The sequence below is a fragment of the Vicugna pacos genome, chromosome 13, assembly GCF_048564905.1.
Source record: "Vicugna pacos chromosome 13, VicPac4, whole genome shotgun sequence".
NCBI classification, from domain to species: Eukaryota; Metazoa; Chordata; class Mammalia; order Artiodactyla; family Camelidae; genus Vicugna; species Vicugna pacos.
In genome coordinates this window covers 63423053-63436312 of record NC_132999.1, presented here as the reverse complement: position 1 = coordinate 63436312, position 13260 = coordinate 63423053, and the positions used below count along the sequence as shown (strand labels likewise).

General features: G+C 57.5%; 1 protein-coding gene across 1 annotated transcript; it reads right to left on the bottom strand.

Moving 5' to 3' along the window:
* Positions 1-127: 127 nt before the first annotated feature.
* Positions 128-11516, bottom strand: KLHL21 (kelch like family member 21). Its single transcript, XM_006220240.4, has 4 exons — positions 10393-11516; positions 7814-8219; positions 4617-4689; positions 128-3310 (listed from the first exon to the last, which is right to left on the bottom strand). Exons 1-4 carry the CDS (start codon positions 11411-11413, stop codon positions 3017-3019), a joined length of 1794 nt encoding a protein of 597 aa, XP_006220302.2. The 5' UTR covers positions 11414-11516; the 3' UTR covers positions 128-3016.
* Positions 11517-13260: the final 1744 nt, after the last annotated feature.

Genomic DNA, 13260 nt, shown 5'->3' with positions numbered 1-13260 from the left:
GAGGTGGGGCAGGAGGCTGCAGCTGGCTCTGTAGCAGGCTACCGCTTTGCTCTCCCTGCCCCAAGCACGTGGCCTCAGCCTAGAGGACCACCAAGACAAGGCCACAGGATAGAGACGACACCAAGTGTATAGGAAATATTTTTATTTCAAAAAATACATATTGAAGGCATCCTAAAACCTTAAATGGGATTCTAGACACGTAAGCTTACAGAACAAATAAATATGCAAATCTGCTCCACCGCCTGGGACTGGAACTGGATGCTGGACACTGGGGGGGGTCCCTCCAGTATGGAAGTCTCTGGGGTCAGATACAGCACACTTCATAGTAGATCAGCATTAAATACTAGTCACTGAGTTTTCATAACTTAATTTGTCCTATAGACTGAAAAAGTTGTGTACATCCAACATGTAGACAGTCTTACCCCAGCTGGCCCGGCCTGTCGGTGCACAGACATCTGTAAGTGATGGGAACTCCACAGCCTGGAACTGGTGCCCACAAGAAGCGGGGAGGGCAGGGCAGGGAGTAGACATTTCTCAAGGGTCATGCCTGATCCTGGACCCCCAGGTGGTGCCTGCTGCCTCCCCTTCCCATCTTTGGTCTTTTAAACAAAAGACGGTGGTGGGGACCCGGGCAGTTCTAGAGAGTGAACATCACCGGCCCCACTAAACCAACCATCACCTGAACAGTCACCAGAGTGGAATGGTCAGTTCCACGGTAAAGCACCAAAAATCCAGGGAAGACCAGACAAAGGCCCAGGCCCAGGCTCTGGCCCTCAGTGCTGACCATAACCACTGCAGGGGGTTACAAAAGCTTATAAATAAGAAAAGTATGCTTGCAGCTCCCCTGTCCCAGCAAAAAAGCTCCCCTTGTGAGTCACTGCCCTCGCCAGAGGCATAGCCACACCCGCCTGGAGGGAGTGGGAGCTCCAGTGACCGCCGCACATGTCTAAGTCCACCCCTCTCCCCGTCCTGCCTTCCCGGGCTGCCAGGCCCTCCACAGAGACAGCCCAAGGGAAGGAACCTAGAGTCTTTCCCAGGAGATCGAGGTCTACATGCTCCCCGGGGAAGTCCCCCAGACAAGTGTCCCAGCAACTATCCAACATCTCCCCGTGTGGCATGTCACGCCCACTTGGCAGGGCAGTCTGGCACTGGCTTGGTGACTGGTATATATATATATAACCAGGACTCCATGAGTCTCATGCAGCCCTGCCTTGCCGGGCAGGCACCTGCACCAGAAAAAGGCCCCAGTAACCACTGGGAAGGGAAGGGAGGGCTGCGACCATCCTGGGGGGGGGGCAGGGGAGCCCCAACTCACTGCGGGAGAACACCAGACCAAGAGGGGTGAAGGCAAAGACTGGGGGGGTCCCCCAAGGGAAAGGGCTGAGCACCCACGCTGGCCAAGGCCTGAGGCAGGAAGTACTGGCGCTCATACCCTGCCCTCCCACTGTGCCTACCACATGGGGGCTTGCGAGTGGCCAGCTGAGCCACGACCTAAGACTGAAGGGCCAGCTGTGAGCCGTGGCTGATCCCGGAGGGGTTCCAGGGCCAGACGGCGGACTTGACAGCCACGACACCGCACCAGGGCTCACAGTGGGCACACAGGAGGGAAGACAGGGCCCTGTCCAACAGCCCCAAAGGCCAGGAGGCTTCTGGCCAATGAAAGGGCTTTAAGTGCCATTTGTGAAGTAGTGAGAAACCTCTGTCTCCTGGTGAGAGCATGTGGATGAACACTGATCTAACGAGGGAAATGTCACCGCCCTCCCCTCTGGAAGGGAAAAGACAAATTCAAGCAAAGGCTACCTCGGGAACCTTGAGGGGATGAGCCCACCAATCCCCCGAAACGCTCACTCCTCAGAGAAAACCAGGGACACCTGAGCTACAAGGTTTCCCAGGAGCTCCTGCCACCACCCTCCTGGAGAAGCCAGGCACCTCCACCCCGCAGAGCGCTTCAGTGACGGGACTGTGACAGATTAAAAATTAAACAAACCAGACCATTTCGAGGTGCTTCCTTCTTTCAAGGAAAGGCCAAACTACTTTCGAAAACTTGCAACCAACTACTGAGGCCCCCCCTGCCCTGGGCTTCCTTGAGAAGCAACAGGACTCTCCACTTGCAGGCCAGCGAGGGCAAGGGTGTCTGCAGCTGTCTGCCTGGCTGGGCTTCAGCGACAAAGTCCCAGGGCCTCCCAGTGAGCTGTGACCTTGCATTGCAAGCTTCTCCTGCGCTGGCCAGGGAGGAAGGTCCGGGTGACTCCCAGCTAGCTGGGGACATGTCAGCTGGTTGGTGTGTAGACAGGGACACCCAGCATCTGCCTCAGCCCAGGTCCACTCGGGACATAACAGTCAGCAGTCCCTCTAGGCCTCCTCCAAGGCCACACTCCTGTCCTGTCCCACTGCCCTGTGCCCCCAGGTCTGAGCTCACCTCCAGGAGGTCCACCCACAACGGGTGTTTTGGTGTGAGACCCCAGCAGTGGGGAGGAGCTAGGCAGGTAGAGCCTCTCTCTCCATCTGGGAAGCTGGCCTGCTGGGTGTTCAGCACCGGCTGAGGAGCTCGGGACCCCACCGCAGTCATCGTCTGCCTAATTCTTGATGCTCCGGACAGGAAGGCCTGAAGGAAGGCAGGCCGAGGCCATCCTCACCCTTCTGGAAGGACCCCTCCCCCTCCACTCGTACCCCAGAAGTGGCCCTCGTCTCCGGAGGCGGGAGCTAACAGGCACAGGTGGTGGCTGCAGGAGGGGTGTGTGCTGCGACGGTGAGATGTGTCGGCAGGGAGGCAGCTCTTCCTGGACCAAGGGAGGGGCATCCACCACCAGCCTTGGCCCCAGTAGCTGTGACTCAGGCTCTAAACGCACAGAAACTCTCCAGGTGTCAGATCCTGAGGTTGGCTCAGCTCAGTGGCCCGAGCGCCTGTGCTCCATCTGGTGAGCCCAACCTGTCTTCGTGCACGAAGGAAGGGGGTGCTGCCCCCCAAGAGGTGCCGGGTTACCTGCCCCGAGGCCCTCCCGGGGCCAGGCCGGGGCTAGTGCAGTTCGACGGGGTTCTGCGGCGGCCGGGGCCGGCCCACATCCACGTCGCCACCACCACTGTCCAGCTCAAAGCCGCGCCCACCCGAGGGCGTCTGGGGCATGAACTGGCGGAAGATGCTGACGCTGCCATGCCAGAAGGTGGGCTCTGGGAGCCGTCCCACCACGCTCCACGCCCGCGTCTCTGGGTCGTAGGCCTCCACCATGTCGGAGAGTTCAAACGTATTGTCGTACCCCCCAGAGACGTAGAGCTTCCCTCCGAGGACGGCCAGGCTGCCCCCTACATGCATCTGTGGGCCAAGGGGGAAGGTGAGTGGAGGCTGGCAGCCAGGGCAGGAGAGAGCCCTCACATCCCTCTCCGTGGGGGAGGTGCCAGGGGCCCTTGGGGGGCGGCCTTGGCGCTTCCCAGCGCGATGCTGGGAGCTGTCCTCTGCACACTTCCCAGGACAGGCCGGTGCCCTTCCCACACCCCAGCTAAGCCAGGGATCCACGCCCAGGGTCACGGGCTGCCGAGGCAGAGGCGTCCCACGAGCAGCATCAGCCCGGTAAGGCCAGCATGACTGCTCTCCCATCTTACAGATGGGAAAACCGAGCCTTGTATAGCCAACAGTGGCAGAGCTGGGACTCGATTCAAAGTCTGGGCTCTGAACCACAAGGCTGGACTAGTCCATCTTTCCCAAAATTGCTATAATGAGTACGTGTAGCTCATTATGGGGAAAAACATGAAGTTACATTTCCTAAATGTAAAGATGTTAAGTAAACTGTGATATTATAAATTTTGACCTTTGCCACACAGAGGTATCGTAAGAGCAGGTTTGGAAATTTTAATTTTTGTTTGTTTGTTTTTGTATTTTTAGGGGGGGTAATTAGATTTATTTATTTATTTTTAGAGGAAGTACTGGGAATTGAACCCAGTACCTCGTGCATGCCAAGCATGTGCTCTACCACTTGAGCTACACCCTCCCCCAAGGTTTGGAAATTTTTAAGGAAGACACAAAAAGAAATAGGCAGGTGTAGATGTGTATCTGGGACCAAGGAGATTGGCCATATGAACAAAGGCCACTGATCTTCCTGGCCCCATCACACTGTCAAGCTCAGTATCCTCTTCTCAAAAGGCAGAGAAGAGGAGAAACCCTGTTAGGCAGCAGCAGTGTCGGGATCCTGTTCAGAGCACACAGCATTTGTTCAATAAATGCATTCCCAAAGTCAGTGCCCAAAGACCGCATCCCCTTTATTGTCCCCCTTGTTCACTCTGCTCCAGCCACACTACGCAGAGGGCTTGCTCCATGGACACACCAGGCCCACCCTGCCCCAGGGCCTTTGGACTTGCTGTCCCTCTGTGGATTACTCTTCCTCAGCATGCTCTCGGGCTCATAACAGGTACTCAATGAACACCGGTCTGAATGGATGAACTCGCTAAGCCATGTGACCCTGGCATCTTATTTAAGGTCTCAGTTTGATCAGTGAGACAATACTGGGAAAGGGTCCAACACAAGCCCTGCTCACCAGGACTGTCTCTGAAGCACTTATGCTGATACTCTGGTTGGAACCCAGGACCAGCCTGTGCTCCCAAGGCTAGGATGTCTGTGGATTTACCTGATTCATGGATGGGATCTTATCCCATTCGTTCTTGGTGGGGTTATACACGTCCACCTCAGCAGAGTCGTCCCTGTGAAGGGGAAGGGGGGGAAAGGGGTCAGAGGGAGTAGAAGCAACAGGAGTGTGAAGGGCTAGAGAAGGTTCCTCCAGGCCCACGTCCTTTAGGGACTTCTGGGATGCTATCTGGCAGCCCACTGGCCAGGGGGACCCAATTCCTGGTTCATGGGGGCTGATTTCAGGCTCCCACACCTCCTGGCCTCAGCGCTGAGGCGAGGGCCCAGCCTTGCTCTGCACATCCAAAGGTCATGCCCTTGGCTTCCACAGCCCAGCACCGACGCTGCTGCTGCCCCTCCCCAAGCTTGCTTGCAATCTTGAACTTATCATGGCCCTTCCTTACCAGTCTCCTACTCACCCCTCCAATGAGGACTTGTGCCACCTCTTCAGGACAGCCTTCCCTGGCTGACCAGCTGAGGCCAGGCCTCCCGCCCCACTGCACACCCCAGCGTGCCCTGGACCATGCCTCCTCAGCCACTGCCCTCCCCACCACTGTCAGCCGCCCAATCCCATCTCGTTCACTGCTGCATCCTCTGTGTCCCACAGCAAGACCACAATGACAGGGCCGAGGACGCCACCACCACCCTTCCCCTTGGAGTCTGGGCCCTTCAATCTTGTTTGACACGCTCCTGATCCCTGCAATAAAAGGTTCAAAGGCACGGCTTTGCAAAACAAAGACACTACCCCCAAAATAGTGGTAGCAGTAACAGTCAGGATGCTCACAGGTCAGCAGAAGGACCAGAGACTAAATAGTTCAGGTTCCCTACACTGCCGTTGAGACCAAAAGCAGCCACAGACGTATCAACAGAGTAGCTGGTTGTATTCCAATAAAACCTTGTTCAGCGACACAAATTTGAATTTCACATAACTTCTCACATGTTACCAAATACTACTCTCACTCTAATTTTTTTTCTCCAATCATTTCAGAACGTAAAGACCATTCTTAGTTTGTGGCCCATATGATGATGATAATTACCGTGGGAACCCACTGGGCTGTCCTCCCCACCCACCGCTGCCCCCTCCCCACTGCAGAGACATAGAAGGTGCCAGAAGTGACCGGGCTGGACAGTGCTCTCAGCTCCTGCCTCTGCAGGGCCCGAGACACCAAAGCCCAGAAGCCGGGTTAAATGGAGACCAAGGCAGAGCACTGCTGGGTGAGGAGGAAGAGCTGGTCACTGCTCACGGCCCAGGATAGCCAGCAGTCGGTGGGCTGAGGCCTCCACGCAGCGTGGGATGCCTCCCTGTTATATAGCACCTTCTGGACAGGAGCTACCACGGCAGGGGGCATTCTGAGCGGGGGTTCTGTGCGCGAGGCGCCAAAGTGTGAGAACAGGGTGGCTCTGGGACACACGCTCAAGTGCATGAGACCTGGGCCCCACTCCTCACTTGGAGGACAAATCGGTTGCCTTTACCGATGCTCACTCTCTAGGCCAGGTTTGGTGGTGGTGGTGGAGGGAGTGAACAGAGTCAAGCCCGCCTTCCCCGACCCCTCATGGCTCAGGAGAACCTGTATGAAAGCTAACAGTGGGCCTGGGGGGCACCCTAATGTTAGCACATGGGGCGTTTTAGCAATAGGCCAGTGACTAAGACCAGGAGGAAGAAGGCATCGGGGCCTTCTGTCCACAGACCAGTCCTTGGGCAAGTCCTGCTGTAGGACCCCGGTGGGGAAGGACATTCTCAAAGGCGCTCAGCCTGGAACTACCATGAGGAGGTGAAGCCAAGGTCCTGCACTCTGATATGTCGTATTTATAGCAAAGAGGTCTCCACCCCCTCTTTGAAGGCATTACCACAACTTGGGGGAGGGAGAGCTGGGCAAAGGGTCAGATGAGGTTTTATAATAGGACCAGGAGCTGGTTGGAATTCTGGGGCTTTCTCAGAGCAGACCTGAGCAGACCATAGCTTTCTGGGATACGGTGAGGCCTGGCCCCTTGGCCACTCGCACAAGTTACACCGAGAAGCTGAGAAGCAGTATCCTCGTCCTCTGAGGTTCCCAATTCAAAGCCCCAGACAGAAAGGGGATGGCAATTCACACCCTGCCCTTCCCTCCTGGTCCTGCAGCTTCAGGCAGGCTCTAGGCCAGGGAGGGGAGCAGCAGGTATACACAACCACCTGTTTATGTGCACATGTGTACACGTGCACAGCAGCTGTGCAGCGGCAGGCAGGGAGCACCTACTTCCTTCGATGCCCACTGGCCCATCAGGAGGGGGCACTTGGCTGTGACAAGTCATCAAGGCCCACGGACGCATGGTGACCACACCTGGGACCTGGGATGGATGTCCTCAATTCAAACCCTGTGCTACCACTTAGAGCCTCTGGCTGTGAACAAGTCCCTGACCCCTCCAAGCGTCGGTTCTTCCCTCTGTGAAATGGGGACAGTGGTGCCCATCTCATTAGACAATCATGGGGATCAACTGTGAAAATGCCCAAGAGGCAGGCAACCCAGAGCTTGGCACATCCGAGGCCTCAACACTCACTAAGTACTGTCGTTGTCTCCACAGGCAGCTCCAGGTTTGTCCAACGTCAGGCCCCTCCCTGGTCCAGAGGGGCTGTGGCATCCCTGGACAACAGTGTTCTTCCAACAAGACTCACGGGCCCTCCCTGCGCCAGGCCAGGCGTGAAGGGAACAGACAGAGTCCGGGGAACACTGAGCACGCAAGTGCTGCTCTTTCTGCAGAGGGGGCGGGGCCGACCCTCCACCTGGCACCGCCCGTCACTGAGCTAGCACACAAAGGGTCCCTCTGCCAAGGCCACACCTCCTGCAAAGACTCAAGTGTCCAGAAAGATCTCCTCTGCTCCTTTCTCCGGTTTTTGTAAATGCCACATGAGACCAAGCAGGGCTTTTTAGTGGGACCCCTTGGGTGCAGTCCAGCCAAAGATACACAATTGATTTAGCTTCTATGAATCTCAAAAAGGTCTCTGAGAGGACCCAGCTCCCTCACACCTGGGGTCCCTAGAAGCCCACAGAAACAGCTCTAAGAAATGGGGATAGAACAAGGATTCAGGTCAGAAAAGACCCAGCCTCACATCCCAGCGGGACCCCAGTTTCCTCATCTGTGAAATGGGGAGAACAGAGATCATGTACTTAGCACAGGGTTAAAAACAAAAAGATCACACAGGTGGCCTTGGCCCAGGGGACTCACCTGATGAAGTACATGAGTCCGTTCAGAGTTACTGTCTTGGGGGCAAAGGACCAGGTTGGGAGCTGCCCGCAGTCCACCAGCGACCAGAGGTCCGTGTCCGGGTGGTAACACTGCATCACCATGGTCTCCTTGCCAGCCAGGGAGCCGATGGCATAGAGCCGGCCGCGGCAGGCGGTGGTGGAGCAGTTGTCCATGGGGTAGGTCATGGGCTGCAGGGCCTCCCAGGAGTCGGTGGTGTGGTCGTAGCGCTCTGTGCTGTCGGCGGCCACCACATAGAGCAGCCCGTCCAGCACGGATGAGCTGTGGTACTCCCGGGCCTTCAGCATGGGTGCCACCTCTGTCCACTCGTTCACGCTCGAGTTGTACCTCCACACGCAGTCGTAGAGCCGGGAGCCGTCGGACCCGCCTGCCGGGCGCAGAGTGGGCAGTCAGCCCCGGCCGCTCAGGGTGAGTGACGGCCTGTGACTCCCTGAACGTCCGAGGGAGCCTCCCGGGGAAGGGGGGAGTGACCCTCAGCTGGCTCCACATAAACACATATCCTCTCTCAGCAAAGCCCAGGCCAAAGGCTCCATGCTGCAGCCAAGGCCACGCACATGCTGACCCCTGCCCGGGAGGATGGCCGAGCTCCATCAAAATGCCACCAAATCTCTGCAGGCCACGCCAAGGCCTGGGGGCTGCAATTCGCAGTAAACAGCAACCTTGCTCAGGACCTCCCCTGCACCAACTCGGTCAAACGCTTCAGCTGGACCAGGACCTTGGCTCTTCAGAGACCATTATCCTGGGGAGCCACAAAGCATGTGGGTGGGGCAGAGGGGACTCGTTCACCAAATTCTAGGCTTCCCGGGCATCCCCTAACCAAGGCTGTGCCAGATGAGTTGAGAAAAAGAAACCTGTCACGTTGCGAGCAAGAAATCTAACGCACAATCCACTATGTTTCAATAAAAGAAAAAAATTCTAGCACAGAGAGTAATGCTAGGGTGGACCCCGGGGGCTCTATTTCCTGATTCAGGTGCAGGTTGCTGCACATATGTTTTGTTTGGAAAAAGGGCTTGATGGCTTTTGAAAAATTAAAAAAAAATTTTTTAAAAAAGGGCTTAAAACAAAACACCCCAGTGGTGCTAGCTGTAACCATGAATTAAATCAGGTCTACAAAGGGACATTAGAATTCCCAGTGTGAAAGGACCCCAAGAACCCCGGGGACTGCATTTCCCTACGACCCCAAGACAGGGCACAGCAGGCTATCTGGCTCACAGCCCTGAGCTTTTCGAGGGAAAAAAGACAGTCCTGGTAAAGTCCTCTCTGGTGCCTCCTTCTTCCTTCTAAAGGAGAACTGTGTCAAAGGCAGCTGAAGCCACTTGCTTGCCCTCATGAAATTCCCTACAGGCAGCTGCAGGGAATGGCCCAGGCACCTGCCTAAACCCAAAGGATTAGCTGCTCAGCTGAGACATTTATGGAAGGGCGTGCAAAGTTGGGGCGAGTCTGACCAGTCCTGGGAGTTCACTGGCCAGAGTTCGGGGCGGGGGGGCAGGGAACGGGACGGTTTCCAAACAACACGGGGCCAACCTCAGATTGGAAAGGCACTGGTTCTGGCATATTCCTGCCGAGGCTAGAACTGGAGCTGCAGGCCAAGGAAGCTGTGGTCACAGGGCCAAGTGTGTCCTCAGGCTGGGAAGCACCCCACGGAACACTTGGAGGGTATCTTGGAGCTGCCTTTCTCCTGAACGTACCAGGCTGGATGCAAGACTGTGATGGCCGAGCGCAGCCCGAGCCTCCCTGACCGGTCCAGCCCTCTGCAGGCTGAGTGAATGCTCTGCCGGGTTCTTTCCTTATATAGCCGTCACACAGACCGCCCTTCCTCACCCCACGCAAGGAGGCAGCCTCATGCTTAAACCGGGGTTTAAATTTAATAAAAAATGTGGGAGATGCCCAGGATTGGGCCGGCTGGGACCCGCCCAGCATGATTCGGCAGTGTTTTGGGGTTTGGGCCAAGTAACTGGGAGAAAACCTCTTAGCATGTGACTATGTTTACAGTCCCTGGGCTGGGAGCAGCCTAAACACCATGTGACCCACAGCACACGGCCTAGGTGTAAAGCCCAAGGGAACCTCGTCACTGGGGACAGAATGAGTGAGTCAGGAGACTCGTGCTGATGAGCTGTGAACTCCCCGGGGTGGGGGAGAATGGATGTACCACAGGGCTTCGGTTCCTGGCCTGTCCTCGGATCCCTTAGGGAGAAAAGAAAGCACTCATTGTTCAGGGTAACTGTCCCAGTATCTTCCAGCCAAATGGGGGCACCTCCCAGGCAAAGAGGGGGCTACCCAGAAAGGCCCTACCGCACAGGGAAGAGACCCACAAACAGCTATTGTTCCCACTCACATAGAGGACTCGTCTTCTAAGCCTTAAGTATCAATCTTAGAAACGTGTCTGTGTCCGCCAATCTGGGGAGGGGGAAGGGCAGTGGCCGTTGGCACCCAGATGCGGTCCCGGGATTCCAGATTCTCCTGCAGGTGGGTGTGCTCACCCAGGGGCGCGGAGGGCTCGCCGGCCCAGGGTCCTCCTGGCCAGCCCTTAGCCCACTCACCTGTCACGTAGATGTCGTTGCCCAGCGCCACGATGCTGTAGCCCCCGCCCAGGTGGTTGGGGAACTCGGCCAGGTAGCGCCACTGGCCCGTCTGCGGGTTGTAGCAGTCGACGGTGACCAACTCGTCACAGTCCTGGTCACAGCCGCCCACTAGAACGAGGATCTCGGCGAGGCCAGTGGATGGGCGCGGGCGCATCCGGGGGCAGGGCCCGCGATCGTGACGGTCGTAGCGCGCCGCCTGGAAGTCGCGCGCCTCGCGCACCAGGCGCAGGCAGGGCGGGCAGCGCGCCACCAGCGGCTCGGCCTCGACGTGCGCTAGCAGGTAGAAGCGGCGCACGAAGGGCAGGCGCACCGCCTCCAGCAGCTGCGGCCAGTGCGCGGCGCGGCGCGGCGGGTCGGCGCGCACCCAGCGCAGCGCTAGCTGGTAGGCGGCCTCTTCCTTGGGCACGCACAGCCCGTCGTCGCGCAGGTAGCGCAGCAGCCTCGCCAGCGGCAGCCGCTCCAGCTGCTCCGCGCCCAGCTCGCCCACGTGGCGCAAGATGAAGCGCTGAGCGGCGCTCGCCAGCCCCGCGCAGCTGAAGGCCTCGGCAAAGTCCTGCATGTCCAGGCAGTTGGTCAGGTCGAGCTGCTGCTGCAGGAAGGCGCCGCACGCCTCCTTCACGGCCGGGAACTGCAGCAGGTCGGCTGCGCGCAGCAGCGGCTCGGCGTTGTCGCCGCTCACCGCCACGCGGCCGGTGTAGCTGAAGTCGAGGAGCAGCTGCAGCATGTCGGGCGGCACGCCGTGCAGGCGTACCCGCTCGGCGCGGCTCTCACGCAGCTGCCCGGCGAACATGGCGCGGAAGTAGGGGCTGGCGGCCGCCAGCACGGCGCGGTGCGCCGGAAAGTCGCGCCCGCCCGCCGCCTCCAGGGTCACATCCAAGAACTTGCGCTCGGCGCGGAGCTGGCTCAGGCCGCGCAGCAAGCTCAGCGCGTGCGCGGGGTCCGAGAATGGCAGCACCGCCAGGGGCGCCGGCCGCTCCATGACGCCTTCGCCGCGGGGCGCGGGGCCGGTAAGCGCGTCGCTCGGAAAGGCCGCCGCCGGGGCCTGCGGGAAAGACGCTGCGAGCTGGACGCCGCCGCTATAAATACGGCGGGGCGCAGCCCGCCTCTGTAGGGTAGGGCCAGGAGGGGGCGTGGCGCCGAGGGAACTGCCCACTTAACCCCTCCGGGCCCGGCGCCGCCACCCGCCGCCACCCAGCCCAGCGCGCTGACTCGCCTCGCCTCGCGCTCTCCCGCCCCCGCGTTCCAGGCTGAGTCACCGCCGCCCGCGCCCGCTCTCTTTCTCCGCCCTTCCGAGGCTTCCTGCGGCCTCCCGCCGACGCCCGAGTGAGGACACTGGGTGACAAGTGTCCTCTCCTGGGGGCGGCCCCGCCGGGCGCTGGGATATGAGACCTCCAGCGCCTGCCCACCCCTCTCCTGGGCCCGGCTGCTGTACAAAACCCTGTAGGAGCGAGCGAAGCCACCCCTTTCGCGCCAGACTTCCCAACTGCTCCAGGGCGGCTCGGTACAATGGCCTTTTTTTTTTTTTTGAATTCCATTAGTTCCAAGGGTTGCTGTTAACCCTATCCCGGGACAGATTTCCGACGACAGGATTATTTTTACAATTCAGGACCAAAGCATGAACAAATACAAGATTTTTAGGTGACATTTTTTTCTTGGCCCATCCGTAAGGGACACGAGTCAGATGGCAGGAATCTGCTGCACTGTGTCCGTGCAGGAGTTTCAAACTTGACTAACTCGGTGGTTAACTTTCGTCAGCACACAGGGCGCAGTTTTAGTTTCCGATTCAGAGAGATTCTTTCAGGCTCCGGAGCTACCCTCTGAAAGGGGCAGGTCTGCCCTGACTGCCTTCCGTTACCCTGGGCTCGCCTCCTCTCCTGGAAATGGAAGTGGGAAAGGCAGGGTAGGAAAAATCCATGGGAATTCCTAATATATTATTAAGCTGAACAAAAAATTGAAGAACCAGTAAATAATTTCAGAGAAAAAAATAGCAGCTTTTTCTATTCCATGAGAGGGGCATTAGGGACCCTGGGGACAGGGCCCTCAGCTCAAGGTCAGATAGGGGACTACCTTAAAAACCAGGGGATGTGACCATTCAGATTTGTCACGGTCACTTGTGGGGTGCTGGCAAAGAAATCTTCCTTACGTTGGTTCCAACAGATACAGTAGCAGGACTGCACTTTCAATGAAACCATATGAAAAAAGTCCCTACTCGGAAGCCATTTTTTTTGTTAGTTTAATATATGCTTTGATCAGTTTTAGAAAAGACCCTTATTCAGCCTCTTGTTTTGCAGATGAAACCTGAGTTTCTGTGATTTGCTAGCCCCCACCCAGTGCCCTGTGGGCTTGGCAAAGACATTCCTGATGGAGGCCTCACTCCGCCCACGTGTCCCAGGACAGGCCAGGCACACCGGGAGTGGCTGTCATTTCTAGGTTCCAGCTCAGCCGGCACAGCCTTTGGAGAAGACATCTTGTTTTTATTCCATCCCTGAAGTGAGAACTGTTTTGTAGGCTTTCTCTTCTACTCCTGAATCTCTAATCATCTGGCTGTGAGAAGGTGTCTGGTCTAAATTTCAGCATGGGAAGCACAGGCCTAAGTCAGAAAACATTCAGGTACCCAGGCGGCTGCCTGTTGCCCATAGATGGACTGTTCACACAGCTATTAACGGCAGCAGCAGCATTCCTGGGCCCAGGAGCCCAGCCAATAAGCTTACTTGCTCAGGCATTGTGACAAGAAAGTCTGAGTAGCCAGGAAGTAGGGTGTTCGTGAGGAAAAACACTACTGTCTCTCTGGGTCAGAACTCATCCACCTGGTATGGATCACATCTT